Source organism: Python bivittatus, unplaced genomic scaffold (genome assembly GCF_059951505.1).
Source record: "Python bivittatus isolate LINGU-HERP-01145 unplaced genomic scaffold, Pbiv_v1 ctg000200_np1212, whole genome shotgun sequence".
Lineage (NCBI taxonomy): Eukaryota > Metazoa > Chordata > Lepidosauria > Squamata > Pythonidae > Python > Python bivittatus.
Window position 1 is genome coordinate 15,108,170 of NW_028277040.1, and position 14,535 is coordinate 15,122,704.

The 14,535-nt window shown below is 39.8% G+C and overlaps 1 protein-coding gene across 1 annotated transcript in view; it reads right to left on the reverse strand.

Annotated features, from left to right (window-relative positions):
• FAM171B (family with sequence similarity 171 member B) overlaps positions 1 to 10,676 on the reverse strand; it is a 45,636-nt gene extending 34,960 nt beyond the window's left edge. Inside the window, exon 1 of the mRNA XM_088135729.1 lies at positions 10,366 to 10,676. Coding sequence (XP_087991855.1) covers positions 10,366 to 10,555 — 190 coding nt within the window. The 5' untranslated portion in view covers positions 10,556 to 10,676. The remainder of the gene's footprint in view (positions 1 to 10,365) is intronic.
• Positions 10,677 to 14,535: the final 3,859 nt, after the last annotated feature.

Consider the following 14,535-nt stretch of genomic DNA (forward strand, 5'->3'; position numbering starts at 1 on the left):
CACAAACCAGCCTTTTGACATCCCTTCACTAGTTACATGCATGTAACTAGTCCAATATCTGGTATTCTTAGGGATCTGGCGTAGAGATGGGACCAATCAACTTTTCATTCTGGTAGCGCTTGTAGAGGGCATAAGGAAGAGCTATTACCAAAGGAGCAGTCAGACCAAGCAGGGATTAAGCCCTTTCCAAGAAACTAATGTGAGAAAAGATCTCATACAGGCCTCTCCCTAGACCACACAAAGATAAAGTGAGGGAGAGGAGAAGCATTTAAACTCGCAAGATTCAATTACTATAGCTGTTACAACAATAGTAGTCCTGACTTATATAGCACTGTTTTTTTAGCTAGGGCTGACAGTGCTTCAATGTGCAATGTGAGGCAGCTCTTACAAGGGGAGAAACCATAGCTTAGTGGCAGAGCATATGATTGCAACCTCTACGTTTTCAGAATTAATCCAGTTCTTATGACTGTAATTTAAAGATTTGAACTAGCAGGGGCAGGAACCACACAGGATGACATGGACCAATTATCTTAGTCTAGGCATCTTCTTCTAGTTATGGCTTTTATCTTAACGGTGGCAAACAAGTAAATAAACACATAATAGTATATTATAGATGACTTTTGACCAAAGATAAGACATATAGTAAACATTTTTTTGGGGGGGGGCTAGATTTTTGACAGTAAAACTGTTCAAACTCTAAGATTTCTACCACCACCCTGCACTATGAAAGAATTCTATGCACCACTTTTAAACCTTTCAGAGCTGGTTGAAACATTTCTGATTCCAGTACCCTAGGCAGAGATACATTATTTTCAATTCAAGTACCCTAGGCACAGATACATGACTTTTTTCCCCACAGAACCGGACAACTGCCATATAGTTCCCAGTTTAAAATGTCCCTTGGGTGACCTGACCACCTGTCAATTTTGGAGCAATGAAATGCAATCTTTAGCTGGAGCATACCAACAACTGGCTTTCCATGTGGCATGAAACACCACAGGGAACGTGATGTCAAGCAGCCATAACTTTCACTGTAGAAAAACAGAAGGTAAAGCCCTGTTCAGGAACAGTTAGGCATAAAATTCAGCTACTCCAAGAGAAATTTACATGAAAAAGAACTTAGCAGATATAACTGATTCATACACACATGTGCACGTGCGCGCATACACACACACTAAAACGTATGTATTTTCAATCCAACATCACAATTTCTGGTGTGCTGGTGCCAACACATGGCCAGAAAAACTGGCACATACTGAATCTGATCACCATACAAATACACCACCTTAGAATTGCTATTTACAATTAGAGATAACTACAAAATCCAACAAGTAAGACATCTCTAAACGTATGCCATTGCCTGACATCCTTTTTTTTTCTGTTTCAGGAATATTATGTATGAAACACCTGCTGTCAAAATAATCCAGCTCATGAAACTTAAAAGCTAAATCTACTTTAGTAAATAATATATACCTGATAAAATATTTAAACGGCAAAGTTGATATTTACATGAAAGGCAGCTCATTTGTGGAAAGTGTTTTTTTTTCCCCCCAACTTTGTTCTTCTACAAAAAATTTAATGAACAATCAATGGAGGCAAATGTGAGGACAGAGAACTAATAAGCTTCTCAGTGAGCTAAGATAAATCACCAACATTATACAACCTTTGCAGAACTGATTCTCTTGAAAAAGACTTTAACAGAAAATATTTTTTTTATGCCAAGTTATTAGTTTCAAAAACCTTAATGCTAATAAAGAAATGTGTACTGATATGTATTATCTCAACAAAAAGAAAATCAATTACTACAGAATAACAACACATAAATAATCAAGAAATCCTGCTCAATCACCTCCCCGTCTATACAGTTAAAAAAGTAGGAAGTACTCAATTCTTACATCAGCTTCCCCAGACTGACCCTATCCAAATGGCTGGCCTACAACCCATCATACCAGCTAGAATACCCAATTAGGATCAAGTATTATGGAAGTTGTCATCCAATATATATAGTAAAACCAGCAAAGTGTTGAATTTTGATGGAGACCTGGGTTCAAATCCTTCCCTTATTCATGAAACTCTTTGTGTGGATCATGTTTTATCAGAGAACAAAACAGGTTAACCCTAAAGTTCCTTAGAAATAAAAGCTAGATATAAAAGCCAAGAACCAGTTGCAACAAGAGATGTGAATCTGGCTGGAAGTTCTTGGAGCAGTTCTGATGTTAAATGGTGCTACCTAACGTGATTTTCTTCTGCCAAAATTCCTGTAGATAGAATTGTTGCATGCAAGATGACTTCATGCAAGACAACATTATGAGTTTTTTTTATTATTATTTTAAGTAGCAGGGTTTAATATTTTATTTTAATGAGCAAGCTGTAAAATATGCTAAAAGTTGACTGAAGTTGTTAAAATAAGCTGAAAGTTGATTCAAAATACCGTAGTTTTACTTTATTTAGATAGCAATCCAACACAATTCTATGTGGCAATAAACTCTGAATTCGACATATCCTACTTCTAAGTAAAGATTAAGACAGTATTTTTTCTTAGAATTATTAATAAAAAGATATGGTTCTTTATTTTAAAGCAACTACTTTCACAATTAGCTATTAACTCATGATGAAAAAAGGAGACGAAAGAAGGACAAAGATAAAATTAAAGTAATTTCAAGATTTAGCATCAGAGTGAAGTCTTCCAATGGAAGACATTCTCCTGAAACAAGGTTCCTTCACTTGCCATGTGGCAACTCCTTATAAAATCAAATAACACTTTCAATAGCAGACTGATGTGGCATAAGGGTTTATTCTTCAAAGACTTTTTAAAAAATCATGCTAGATACACTGAAGCCTTTGGACACAATTCTTTGTATCTCAGGCAGCATATTTTCTTAGATGTCAATGCCAATAACATCATTAGTATCTACAGTCAGGTCCAGAAATATTGGGACATCGACACAATTCTAACATCTTTGGCTCTATACACCACCACAATGGATTTGGAATGAAACAAACACAATGTGCGTTAACTGCAGACTGTCAGCTTTAATTTGAGGGTATGTACATCCAACTCAGGTGAATGGTGTAGGAAGTACAACAGTTTGCATATGAGCCTCCCACTTGTTAAGGGACCAAAAGTAATGGGACAATTGGCTTCTCAGCTGTTCCATGGCCAGGTGTGTGATATTCCCTCAGTACCCCAATTACAATGTGCAGATAAAAGGCCCAGAGTTCATTTCAAGTGTGTTATTTGCATGTGGAATCGGTTGCTGTCAACTCTCAAGATGAGATCCAAAGAGCTGTCACTATCAGTGAAGCAAGCCATCATTAGGCTGAAGAAACAAAACAAACCCATCAGAGAGATAGCAAGAACATTAGGCGTGGCCAAAACAACTGTTTGGAACATTCTCAAAAAGAAGGAAAGCACCGGTGAGTTCGGCAACACCAAAAGACCCGGGAGACAACGGAAAACAACTGTGGTGGATGACCGAAGAATCCTTTCCCTGGTGAAGAAAACACCCTTCACAACAGTTGGCCAGATCAAGAACACTCTCCAGGAGGTAGGTGTATGTGTGTCAAAGTCAACAATCAAAAGAAGACTTCACCAGAGTGAATACAGAGGGTTCACCACAAGATGTAAACCATTGGTGAGCCTCAAAAACAGGAAGGCCAGATTAGAGTTTGCCAAACGACATCTAAAAAAGCCTTCACAGTTCTGGAACAACATCCTATGGACAGATGAGACCAAGAGCAACTTGTACCAGAGTGATGGGAAGAGAAGAGTATGGAGAAGGAAAGGAACTGCTCATGATCCTAAGCATACCACCTCATCAGTGAAGCATGGTGGTGGTAGTGTCATGGCGTGGGCATGTATGGCTGCCAATGGAACTGGTTCTCTTGTATTTATTGATGATGTGACTGCTGACAAAAGCAGCAGGATGAATTCTGCAGTGTTTTGGGCAATATTATCTGCTCACATTCAGCCAAATGCTGCAGAACTCATTGGACGGCGCCTCACAGTACAGATGGACAATGACCCAAAGCATACTGCAAAAGCAACCAAAGAGTTTTTGAAGGGACAGAAGTGGAATGTTATGCAATGGCCAAGTCAATCACCTGACCTGAATCCCATTGAGCATGCATTTCACTTGCTGAAGACAAAACTGAAGGGAAAATGCCCCAAGAACAAGGAGGAACTGAAGACAGTTGCAGTAGAGGCCTGGCAGAGCATCACCAGGGATGAAACCCAGCGTCTGGTGATGTCTATGCGTTCCAGGCTTCAGGCTGTGATTGACTGCAACGGATTTGCAACCAACTATTAAAAAGGGAAAGTTTGATTTATGATTATTATTCTGTCCCATTACTTTTGGTCCCTTAACAAGTGGGAGGCACATATGCAAACTGTTGTACTTCCTGCACCGTTCACCTGAGTTGGATGTACATACCCTCAAATTAAAGCTGACAGTCTGCAGTTAATGCACATTGTGTTTGTTTCATTCCAAATCCATTGTGGTGGTGTATAGAGCCAAAGATGTTAGAATTGTGTCGATGTCCCAATATTTCTAGACCTGACTGTATTTCCAAATTAAGTATGGTTAGGATTGTTATCTTTCAATACATTTTAAAGCTTTCATATGTATTCTTTTTTACAATTTTTAAAACCTTCAAACTTTCTAATGTGAATGAACCTTTGCACGGCTTAGTGTGCATTCTTTTTCTCGAGCAGGGTACTTATCTTACAAAGAGCTGTATTACTGTATTTTACAATACTGAACCACATCATATTCTCCCCATTATTTCTACAGGCCTATCCTAAATTTATTATTATTTTTATATGAGTTTTGTAACACCTATTTCTTTATAGCACAAATCTCCAATTGTTCATGTTCCTTCCCTACCAATAGTCTGAGTTCATTATCCTCATCTTCTATTTCTGATCATAAAATATTTTTATGCGAGTTTAAATTACAGTAAGGTCACACAAAACCCCCACTAAAATGTATGCTGAAGCTATTCAACAAACTGAGCAGTTCAACAGCCTACAATTACCAAGTCTAATAGAAGGGGAATCAGAAAAGATGATGTGCGTGCAGCTCCTAGGTGAAAAGAGATATGTATCAAGCTGTGCTGAAGCAACCTGAGCTCCTCCCCCAACAAATATTTGGAAAGGATCACATCTATAGAAGGGTTGGACCACTATGTAGTCAGAAAACTCAAGTGGCTTAGTGTTACTAGTTGCTAGCATCATAACTCCATTTTTAAATTAAATGTTTGCAATTCTTCAGAGGCTTCAAAGAGCCTCACATGCATTATGCTGAAGTCATCATACTCAACCACTCAACAACAACAACAAAAAAATGCACAGCATGAAGCCTCAGGGCTGCGCACTACCCTCAAAAACTTTAGATGTGAACCCAGGATTGCTTCCAGCTAGTTTTTGATATGAAAGAGGAAATTTTATTTATATTTATTTAAATTCAAATTAAATTTCCTGATTCAATACTTCTTTGTCCCTCCACTATCTACTTGTGGGGGTATAGTCCACAGCATGCTATTGCAAGACTGAGGGTAGCCCTTAGCCTGAAAAACACTGTGGGTTCCTTGTCTAAGGAATTATTATAACCTCTATATTGCATATTTAGACTGAGGAAGTTTGGTCATGGCATTTCTCCTTTATTCTTAGAGTGTAAAGCACTCTCCTATTCTATAGGATCAATTCTCAGGACTAATGTCCTGAGCTGAAGATGGTGAAGAAATACAATGCCTCTAGTAAAACTATGGTTAAGGCAAGGAAGCATCCACAAACAAGGGCAGACTTATACACCCTGCCCAGCTCTCTAGCTCTTCCTCCTTAATAATGTATGAAAACACAGATGCATGTATTCTGATATTTGGTATGATAATAGACATGTTCACATGCAGAAATCCTATGCAAATAATTTTTTAAAATATTTTTTATTGAAAAAAAATTTACATGAATAAAAGAAACATGAAAAAATATAAAACAGTTAAGCAAAAATGCAGGAAAGAAAAGAAAGATATTAGAAAAAAGAAGTGACTTCCGATCTTCTTTACAGCAGTTACAAATAAGCTTATTTTCTCTCCTCCCCCTTTAAAATTTCATACATTTCCCCTCTCCCCATATCCAACCCTTTTTAATTAAGAAAAGCAAAAATCACCCAGGTAATTTTTAACTGTTTTCAGTAAAAAATATATTAAGGGTTTTCAGCCTTTTCTAAAAGTACTTATTATTTTACCCCTGATCAAACAAGTCAAATTTATATTCTTTCCTCACAATCTTCTAACAGAAGTTTCTTTGGGCAGAATTAACTTAGTTTTGAAGTATTGTTATATAATTTGGTCTCTTGTCATCTTCCTGACAGAGTACACAGGTATATCTCCTGAAACATTTTTATCTTTACATAATTTGTGTTGGTTGTGCCCATTCTGTCCGCTTCTGTACCCACATCTTCTTCTTCTCATTCCAGATTCTGTTAGAACTTCAACACCCCTCTCCTTAATGCCTTCCCCAGGTTGTCCAAAATTACATTCAGTCTCAGATGAATTTCTTCCTCTCGGTCCCAATGATGCCACATCCAGGTCATTTCTCTGGTTACTATTTCTATCTTATTTTCTGGGATCTCATTTTTTCCTCTATTTGTTTATCATTCTTTTTTTGAAGCATTCATAGCCAGAGACTTATTACAGCTGCTTCAAGGCCCCTGAAGCAGGACTGCTGGCAAGACTGAAGACAAAGCAATTCATCAATGACTTGAATACATACACACTGTATGGTATAATTTTTTTTAATCTGTTCAATCATGTCCAATTCTTGGAGACTGCCTAGACAAGCCCTTGCAGTTTTCTTGGCAAGGTTTTTCAGAAGTGGCTGCCATTGCCTCCTTCCTAGGGCTGAGAGAAAGTGACTGGCCCAAGGTCATCCAGCTGGCTTTGTCCCTAAGGCGGGACTAGAACTCACGGTCTCCTGGTTTCCAGCCTGATGCCTTAACCACTAGACCAAACTGGCTCTCATGATATAATCTATAATATTATAATCAAATGTATAATTATTACACCAAATTCTGTATCAGAATCAGTGTCCTCACATCCAGTTTTAAAAGACTCTTATCAGATAATATTTTTATTTCTAGAAAAAAAAAAATCCCTCCCACACAAGATTTCGAGCTTCTTTTACTTTTCCCAGTAAAAGATAAGACCTCTATTCTTAAACAAATTATCCTCGCACTGAACAATTTCATTTATTTATAATTTATTATAAATGTATTCATTTATTTCACCTGTGCTGGGATCCTTCTGGATTTATCTTTCCCAATATATGATATGTATTCAACCTGAGATTTTGTTGCACTGGTTCAGATCATTCACTCCCCCTGCTCCACCACAGCCCCTCATCCTGAGCTTTATCTACAAACAAGATAAAAATGAAGATCTGTTCTATAAACTGAGCAAATTTTGAACTGTTTATATAAACTGTTTTATGATTTGTCATTGTAAAATATTTGACATCCTTGTTTCAAACATGATAAAATAAACAAATAGATTTGATTCCTTCTGTTTTACCCATATTTTTCTGAAGTTTTTTAAAAGAAAAACAATAAACTTTCCATTATTTAAAATGGCAATTAGTTGGCTGAAATCCAGCATAACACAATTTTCATTATTTTCTCTCTGGAACAATAACATACAGATTTCAAAAACAATGTAGCTCAGCTAAGGATAGACAAATCAGTCTGTTCCTGGTCTGTCAGTTTCACATTCAGGCCATAATAAATTCACTGAATTTTAGTGGCACTCTACATTTTTTTAAAAAGCCCAAAAACCTAAAAATATGTGCATTTTCATGACATTTTCCACAATGTGTTTTTAATCCCCACTTTATTTTTATTCTGCTGTTGAAACAATAAATGTATTCGAAAATTCAGAAGAATGAATGACCCAAATTGTAACTATGCTCCAGTCTACATACTACCTAAGAAGTGCAAATAAGCTCAGGTTGGATAAAAATCTGGACCAAAATTATCCCCATTCTTAATCTTACTTTTAGTAATACCAGCTTCATCTAGTCATATCACTATATCTTTCACATGGATGCTGCTTAACCCTTTATAGAGTCAACATTTCTATAAAGCATAAATATATTCTTGACTCTCTCACTGAAGAGAAATTCATGCTACACTGAATTAACACTATGATGCTTAAGACATAAATAATGAGCTGCTGGAAAAAAATGACCCTATTGTTATGCTAACTTCAAGTATTCCTGATCCCAAACATTAAAAACAAGGCTTCATAATAGAACTCTGAGTACCAACTCCTTCATACCACAACTATAACGTAGGAAAATCTGCAAAGCAAGATTGATTTCAGGATCTTCTTCTGGAACATGGTACCCACCACTGGCAGGAGGGTATGCATGTGGGGAGGGCAGGAAGTGTGCACTCCTTGCTCAGCACTGAAAAACAAATGAGCTCACAGATTTGTATCAGTCATCAAAGGGGGTTAAGATAGCCTTTGCTGCCTAGATCCAAGCTTGAACTTCTAACTTCTAATATGCTTACTTTTAAGGCATATTCAATATTATGTTACAGACTAAAGACCACTTTCAAGTCACCTACAGAATATATTCCAGGGCTAAAAGGAAAACCCAACACACTATAATATCTGAAGACTTAAGAGAAAAGGAGCCAGTAAAGCACATTCTGATTAGAAAGGAAAAACAACACCTTTCTTTATCATTAAAAATTACAGGCAGCATCACAAGCCAACACTTCTCTTTTGTAAATTAAGCAGCCAAAGATGCAGTCACAGATCACTGGATATGTGCACTTCTGCCTGAATGTGTCATATGTGGCATTAATTGAGTCAATGCCAAATGAAAGCAGAAAATGGAGTTGTTTTTTAACAGCACATTCAAACAACATTTGCACTAATATGGAACTGTAAACAATATCTAGATATATATGCACGCGCACATGCAATGCGATTTTGAGATGCAGGAAATCCAAAACTCTTTTCTGCTTAAATAATGTACCCCAACCTACAAATTAGAGACATCTTGTACAAGTAAGAATAAGATATTTTCCTTTCTGTGGTTACAGGGGAATTGTGAAAGACAATCAAGTCGCCATATGCCAAAGGAGCTGCTTTCATATAAGCTTTAAAGTAGAACTGCAGCTGCTCTTCAGGAGCGATTAAACCCCATAGTGGGGAGGGAAGAGCAACCGGAGGGCTAATTCACACCTCCCGAGAGGCAAGGGAGCCGCCTCATTAAGCACACAGTGGTCAAGACCCTTCCCCAGCAACGCTATCCATGAACAACAAGCAAGCCGCACATGCAGCCTAGCGCAGTCCCATGAGGAAAGGGGAGGCTGCCAGATTTAAAGGAAAAGCTGAGGCATCAGAAGAAGGCACCTACCTACCACCTGGGGAAAAGCTGCCTGCAGGTGCAAATTGAGGGGATGGACACAACCTAAAGGGAGGGGAGGGTCTGATTAGAAAAGATAAAAGCAAGGTGGTGGATAAAGAAGAGGCAGACCACACTCTCCAGATGGAGAGTGTGGGGCAATATGTGGGGCCAGAGAAGGTTTATGCTAGCATACCATTACATACACACACCCCCATGGAAGCCAACCTCATTTCCCTACCGAGGGAAAACAAATCTTCCCTTCCTCCTCATTAAACATCTCAGAACCTTTTGATGAAGATTGCCCCCCTCCCCGCACGCGTTCTCTCTTTTTTTTAACTTAAGAAAAATCGGTTCTAGCGTCCTCGCGGTCCTCATCCATCTGAAGGAAAGTCGTGAGACGGGGCTGATGCAAAAGTGAGGGAGAAAGGGTGCAACGGGGCGGGGGGGGGGAGACGGCGGGAAAAGGAAGGGAGCTGGGGTTGCCGCAAACTCTGTGAGAAAACAAGGAGGCCCTTTACATCACTGCGGGTGGGGGATGCAGTGTTTCGGCGCAGCGGGCCCCGGGAACGAGTAGTCACTCTCTCCTTCCCTGCGAACCTCACGCCTCCAGCCTTCCAAGAGCCGGACAGAAATCCGTCGCAGCCCCCGCCATCCAAGGGAAAGCGACGTCCTCCAGGCGAAGGAGGAAGCGCCAACTGCTTCTTTCCGAGGAATAAAATGAAGAGAGAGGGAAGCCCATTCCGAGTCATAAAGCGAACGAAAGGAAAGGGGACGGCTCGCCTCTCGGCCGACTGGAAGCCGCGAGGAGGGAGGACGGGCATCCCTTGCAAGGGCCCCAGGCGTCGAAAGGGGCGCCGAGGATGCCATCGAAAGCCGCGGTGGCCCTGGCGGCGTTTGGGCCGCAGGGAGAAACGTTTGGCCACTGCCTGGCCCGAAAAGAGGACACCTACCTGGAGCAGCCATGGAGGAGGGGGAAGCCGACAGCCCAACTCGCTGCTGCCGCTGCTGAAGGCCTTCGACGGCGCCGGTGGAGGCTGCGGAGCCCGGGCGGCTCTTCAGCAGCAGCAGCAGCAGGAAAAGCGACGCGGCGGCCAATCCCACCAGCGAGGAGGTCGGCGGACGCCCGCGAACCCCCGGCATGGCGACCAGCTGGAGGGCAGCGGAGGCATATTGCGGGCGGGGAAGAGCGGCCAAAGGAGGGAGCGCGGGCTCCCGGCGGCAGCTGAGCCGCCGCGACGCGAAGGAGCGACTCCCAGCTCCCCGCCCGCGCCGGGGCAGGAGGCGGCTCCCCTACGTGCACGTGACGGAGGGGGTGGAGGCAGAAGAAGATTCGCCCGCGAAGAGCTTCTGTTCTCGACCCTCACCTGCGCGGCGCTTGCTTTCGGGAGATGCCCCATTCCGGAGGCCACCTGGTGCCTTGCAGATGGCTTGAAAGTCAACCCCCAGCTAGTTCCACACAACGCGGGATTCTGGAAGTTGTACTTCAAAATGTCTGTCTGCTGTTTGAGGCAGCCTGCTGTCACTTCTGTTGGCCTTGGCAAATATCATGTTGCTCCGCGTGCCCCTCCCTCAAGGAGCAGCAAATAGTATCCCTCCTTCCCACGCCACGGTGCATAAATGCCTAAAGCAAGTAAGGTTGGGTCCATCAAAAATCAAGCATAGAGCATCTTGATTTCATATCATTTTAACCTGGAATTCCCCTGAAACCGTAATCAATAGATCATGTCTGTCCATGTGGCTTTCATCCTAACTATCGCAGATCTGACCATTGTAAGCTCTGCCATGATGCAAAAACATAGGTCCAAGTACAGTTCCTCTTAATTTTGCAAGGGATTCACATGAAATCATCTTCAAATCAAAGATTGCATTTGTTTGCAGAGAATGAGCCACCACAATTCAACAACTGGTGACACCACTATGGCACAAAAGAACTACAGATCCATATACCCTTTGACCCACAAAAATGTATAAATTCATACAAGTTCCAGATAGCAGCTGTAACTATGGCAGCTGATGACTTTTGACATCAGTATGGCACAAAATGTGGATCGAATCCATATCAGATCCACCTGAAACCACTGTCAAAACACATCATAACCAGCTATCAGAATTACAGATCTGAGAATTCTAACACTGCTATAGTGGAAAGTGCTTAGATTTGGGACATGGATCCTCATGGATAGTTTTGATAGACTGGTTTTCTCAGTGGGCCCAAAGACACAAATCACAACTCTAATAACATTTGGTTCTAAAGTGATACACAATCAAAGTTTATTTTATTTTGGATTCACCAGAAACCACAAAAAATTACCTGATAAGGGAATAAGCTTTGCAGACAAGGAGCCAATTTAGCTTTTGCTTGCCTGATGAATCTAGATTTTTTAAAATCAACACTGTATACTTGGGCACAAAGTTTTATCAACATTGTGTACTTGGACTTTCAAAAAATCTTTCATAAAATCATTTTTCAAAGACTTCTGAATAAACTCTGCACCCATGGAATCCCTGTTTTATTTTATTATCCCCAAAACTGGGAAACAGAAGACAGGGATAAATTAACAATTTCAAATTGGAGAGGTGTTCCAAGTAAGTACTGTCAAGCATGAGCTTTTGGGGATGATTTTTAAAAATATATTTGAAAATGAGCTAGAATCAAAAGTGAGCAATGAAGTGGGTGCATTTGCTTATGATTCCATATTATTAGTAAAATAAAACAGGGATTGCAGTGAGTTCCTAAAGGAACACTTCAAACTGGGAGAATGGTTGCTTTTAGCTTGGAGCAAAAGCAGGAAAAGTAGATATGATAGATGTATATAATATCATACATATTACAGAAAATGTAGATAGAGGGTCTCCCCTGACCCTGCCCTCACAACATTAGAACTCTGGGTCATCTATTAAAAACCAATGCAAGAGATTCAGAAGCAGTAAAAGAAAGTACCTTACATAATGCATAGTTAAGCTGTGAAATTTGCTGCCATCAGATATGGTTAGGTCAGCAGCTCTGGACTAGACAAACAGGAAGAATCAGACTGTCTTGATGGCTGTTTGCTCCAGCCTGAATCACAGGCAGCGCATTTCATACGCTCGTTAGTGGTATGGGAAGAGAGCTACCACTTTCTAGTCCATGCTGGTCAACTTCCTGAATTCCTCTGACTGGACTCTCCATTTATATAACATGCTGGACTGAAACAGACCCATTTTGACACAATACAGCCAGTTTCAGGGTTTGATCACTTCCACAAAACTCAAGAGGGTCTACTTTGAAGTTGGAATGTCCTTCAGGTTTGGAACGTTCTGAGGCAGATTTTGTATGTTACAGTAGTTAAATGCAGCGGCTTGCCCTGATTGTGTGCACCCTTACAATCTTAATGACAAGATATAAGTATAAAATCATAATATTTCTTACAGACCTGCTTTTTCCAATCTGGTGCTCTCTAGATAAGGAAGTAGGAAGCCAATACTGCTGGAAAATACTGGGTTAAGGAAGATACAGTAGTTGTTGACCCTGGTCTGAAGTGCACATCATGAGGAACATTCAGTACCTGATTATTCACTGGGTTAAAGGGGCTGCAGGCTGACCTCCACCAAGAACCTCAGGTAGGCTTGATGATGATCTAGTCATCATCATCATCATCATCATCATCATCATCATCATCATCATCTGCTGCTGCTGCTGCTGCTGAAAGTCCAACTTCAAAAAATAAATAACCAATTTTTAAAAAAAGCAAATCTCTAGCCCACATATAATCCAATATGTGAAAAAATATAAGCACAGTGACCGCTGTTTGCCAATTTTAACATTCATAGGAAGCATTTGATTCTCACTTCCATGAAAGCGCAAAAAAGATTTTCCATTGAAATTATTTAGCAAAAGTGACTGTGTGTTGTTGTTGCTTTACACAAAGTAGCTCTCTTGGAGATTATGTACATATGTACAAGTATATCAGATGTTGCAGACAGGTAGGAAACTCACTATAGCTCGTTAGCTTCAGTGTTTGATCCAATCTTGAGTATTATTTTCCATTTATGCATATAAATCTCCACATATCACAATAACTTTGTTGATCCTTAAAATGGCACAAGACATATTTGTTTGATGGAAAAGACTATATGGCTACTCTTCCTCTGCAGGGTAATAAAAGCTGATTATTTTTTTCCCACTAAAATGGAGGAAAGTACCCAGCATGGAATGATGAAGATATTAAAAGTTTATTCACCATCAAACAGCAAGCATTTTATTGGTTATTTTGATTAGTATTTTGGGAATTATTTCTACAATATGTTATCAGTGGGAATCAGTCAAGATACAGAAGCTGTCAAAAAGTGATAATTATTTTCCAATCTGGCTGGGAAAAAACATCCTGATCAAAGTGATTAATTCTGTCATTTATTGGAACCTTTTGGAAATCTTAATTCACCATGATATTTCTCTCTTGACTTTCAAAAGCCATATTAAAAAAAAATACTTTAGATGGATTTCTATTTGTTTTCACTAAAGTATTTAACTAACAATTTTAGATAGTTTTCTCTTCTTTTTTCCATGAGCCAGCTTCCATGAAAACATGCCGTCTAGTATTGGGATTATTCTTGGAGAAAGCCATTTCATTGTCTGAACGTGTGTCAGGGTCAAAGAAACTTTAAGATAATTTTGTCCAGCAACTCTATAATCCATGGCATGATGATAAAACTAGAGAAGAATGTTGAAGAGGCTCATTTGAAGAGACATCCACGGCTGCCAATGGTAATGAAAGCCAAATTTAAACTCCACATCTGAAATGAATAGAAAAGGGGAAATGTTACAGTTCATATAAAAACAGTCTAATTCATCGCTTATTCCTGTATTTTGGCCATCATGTGGAAGACATCTTAAAAGGAGGCTATGTGAGAGATGCTCCATATGGTAAACTTCACATGTGGGAACTATTTACAATGTAGGCTGATAGTAGTTTCCTAGCATCAATTTCTCTTTCTCTATACATCTCGCTTACTGAATAGACTGCAATGTGCTTTTTCACCAGAATGCAGGACATATTAAAGTTTGACTCAGAAGCTTTTTAAGTTAGTGTTTCACCAACAGGACGGTCATAAATAAGTATCATTTGCAACTTAAGCAATGC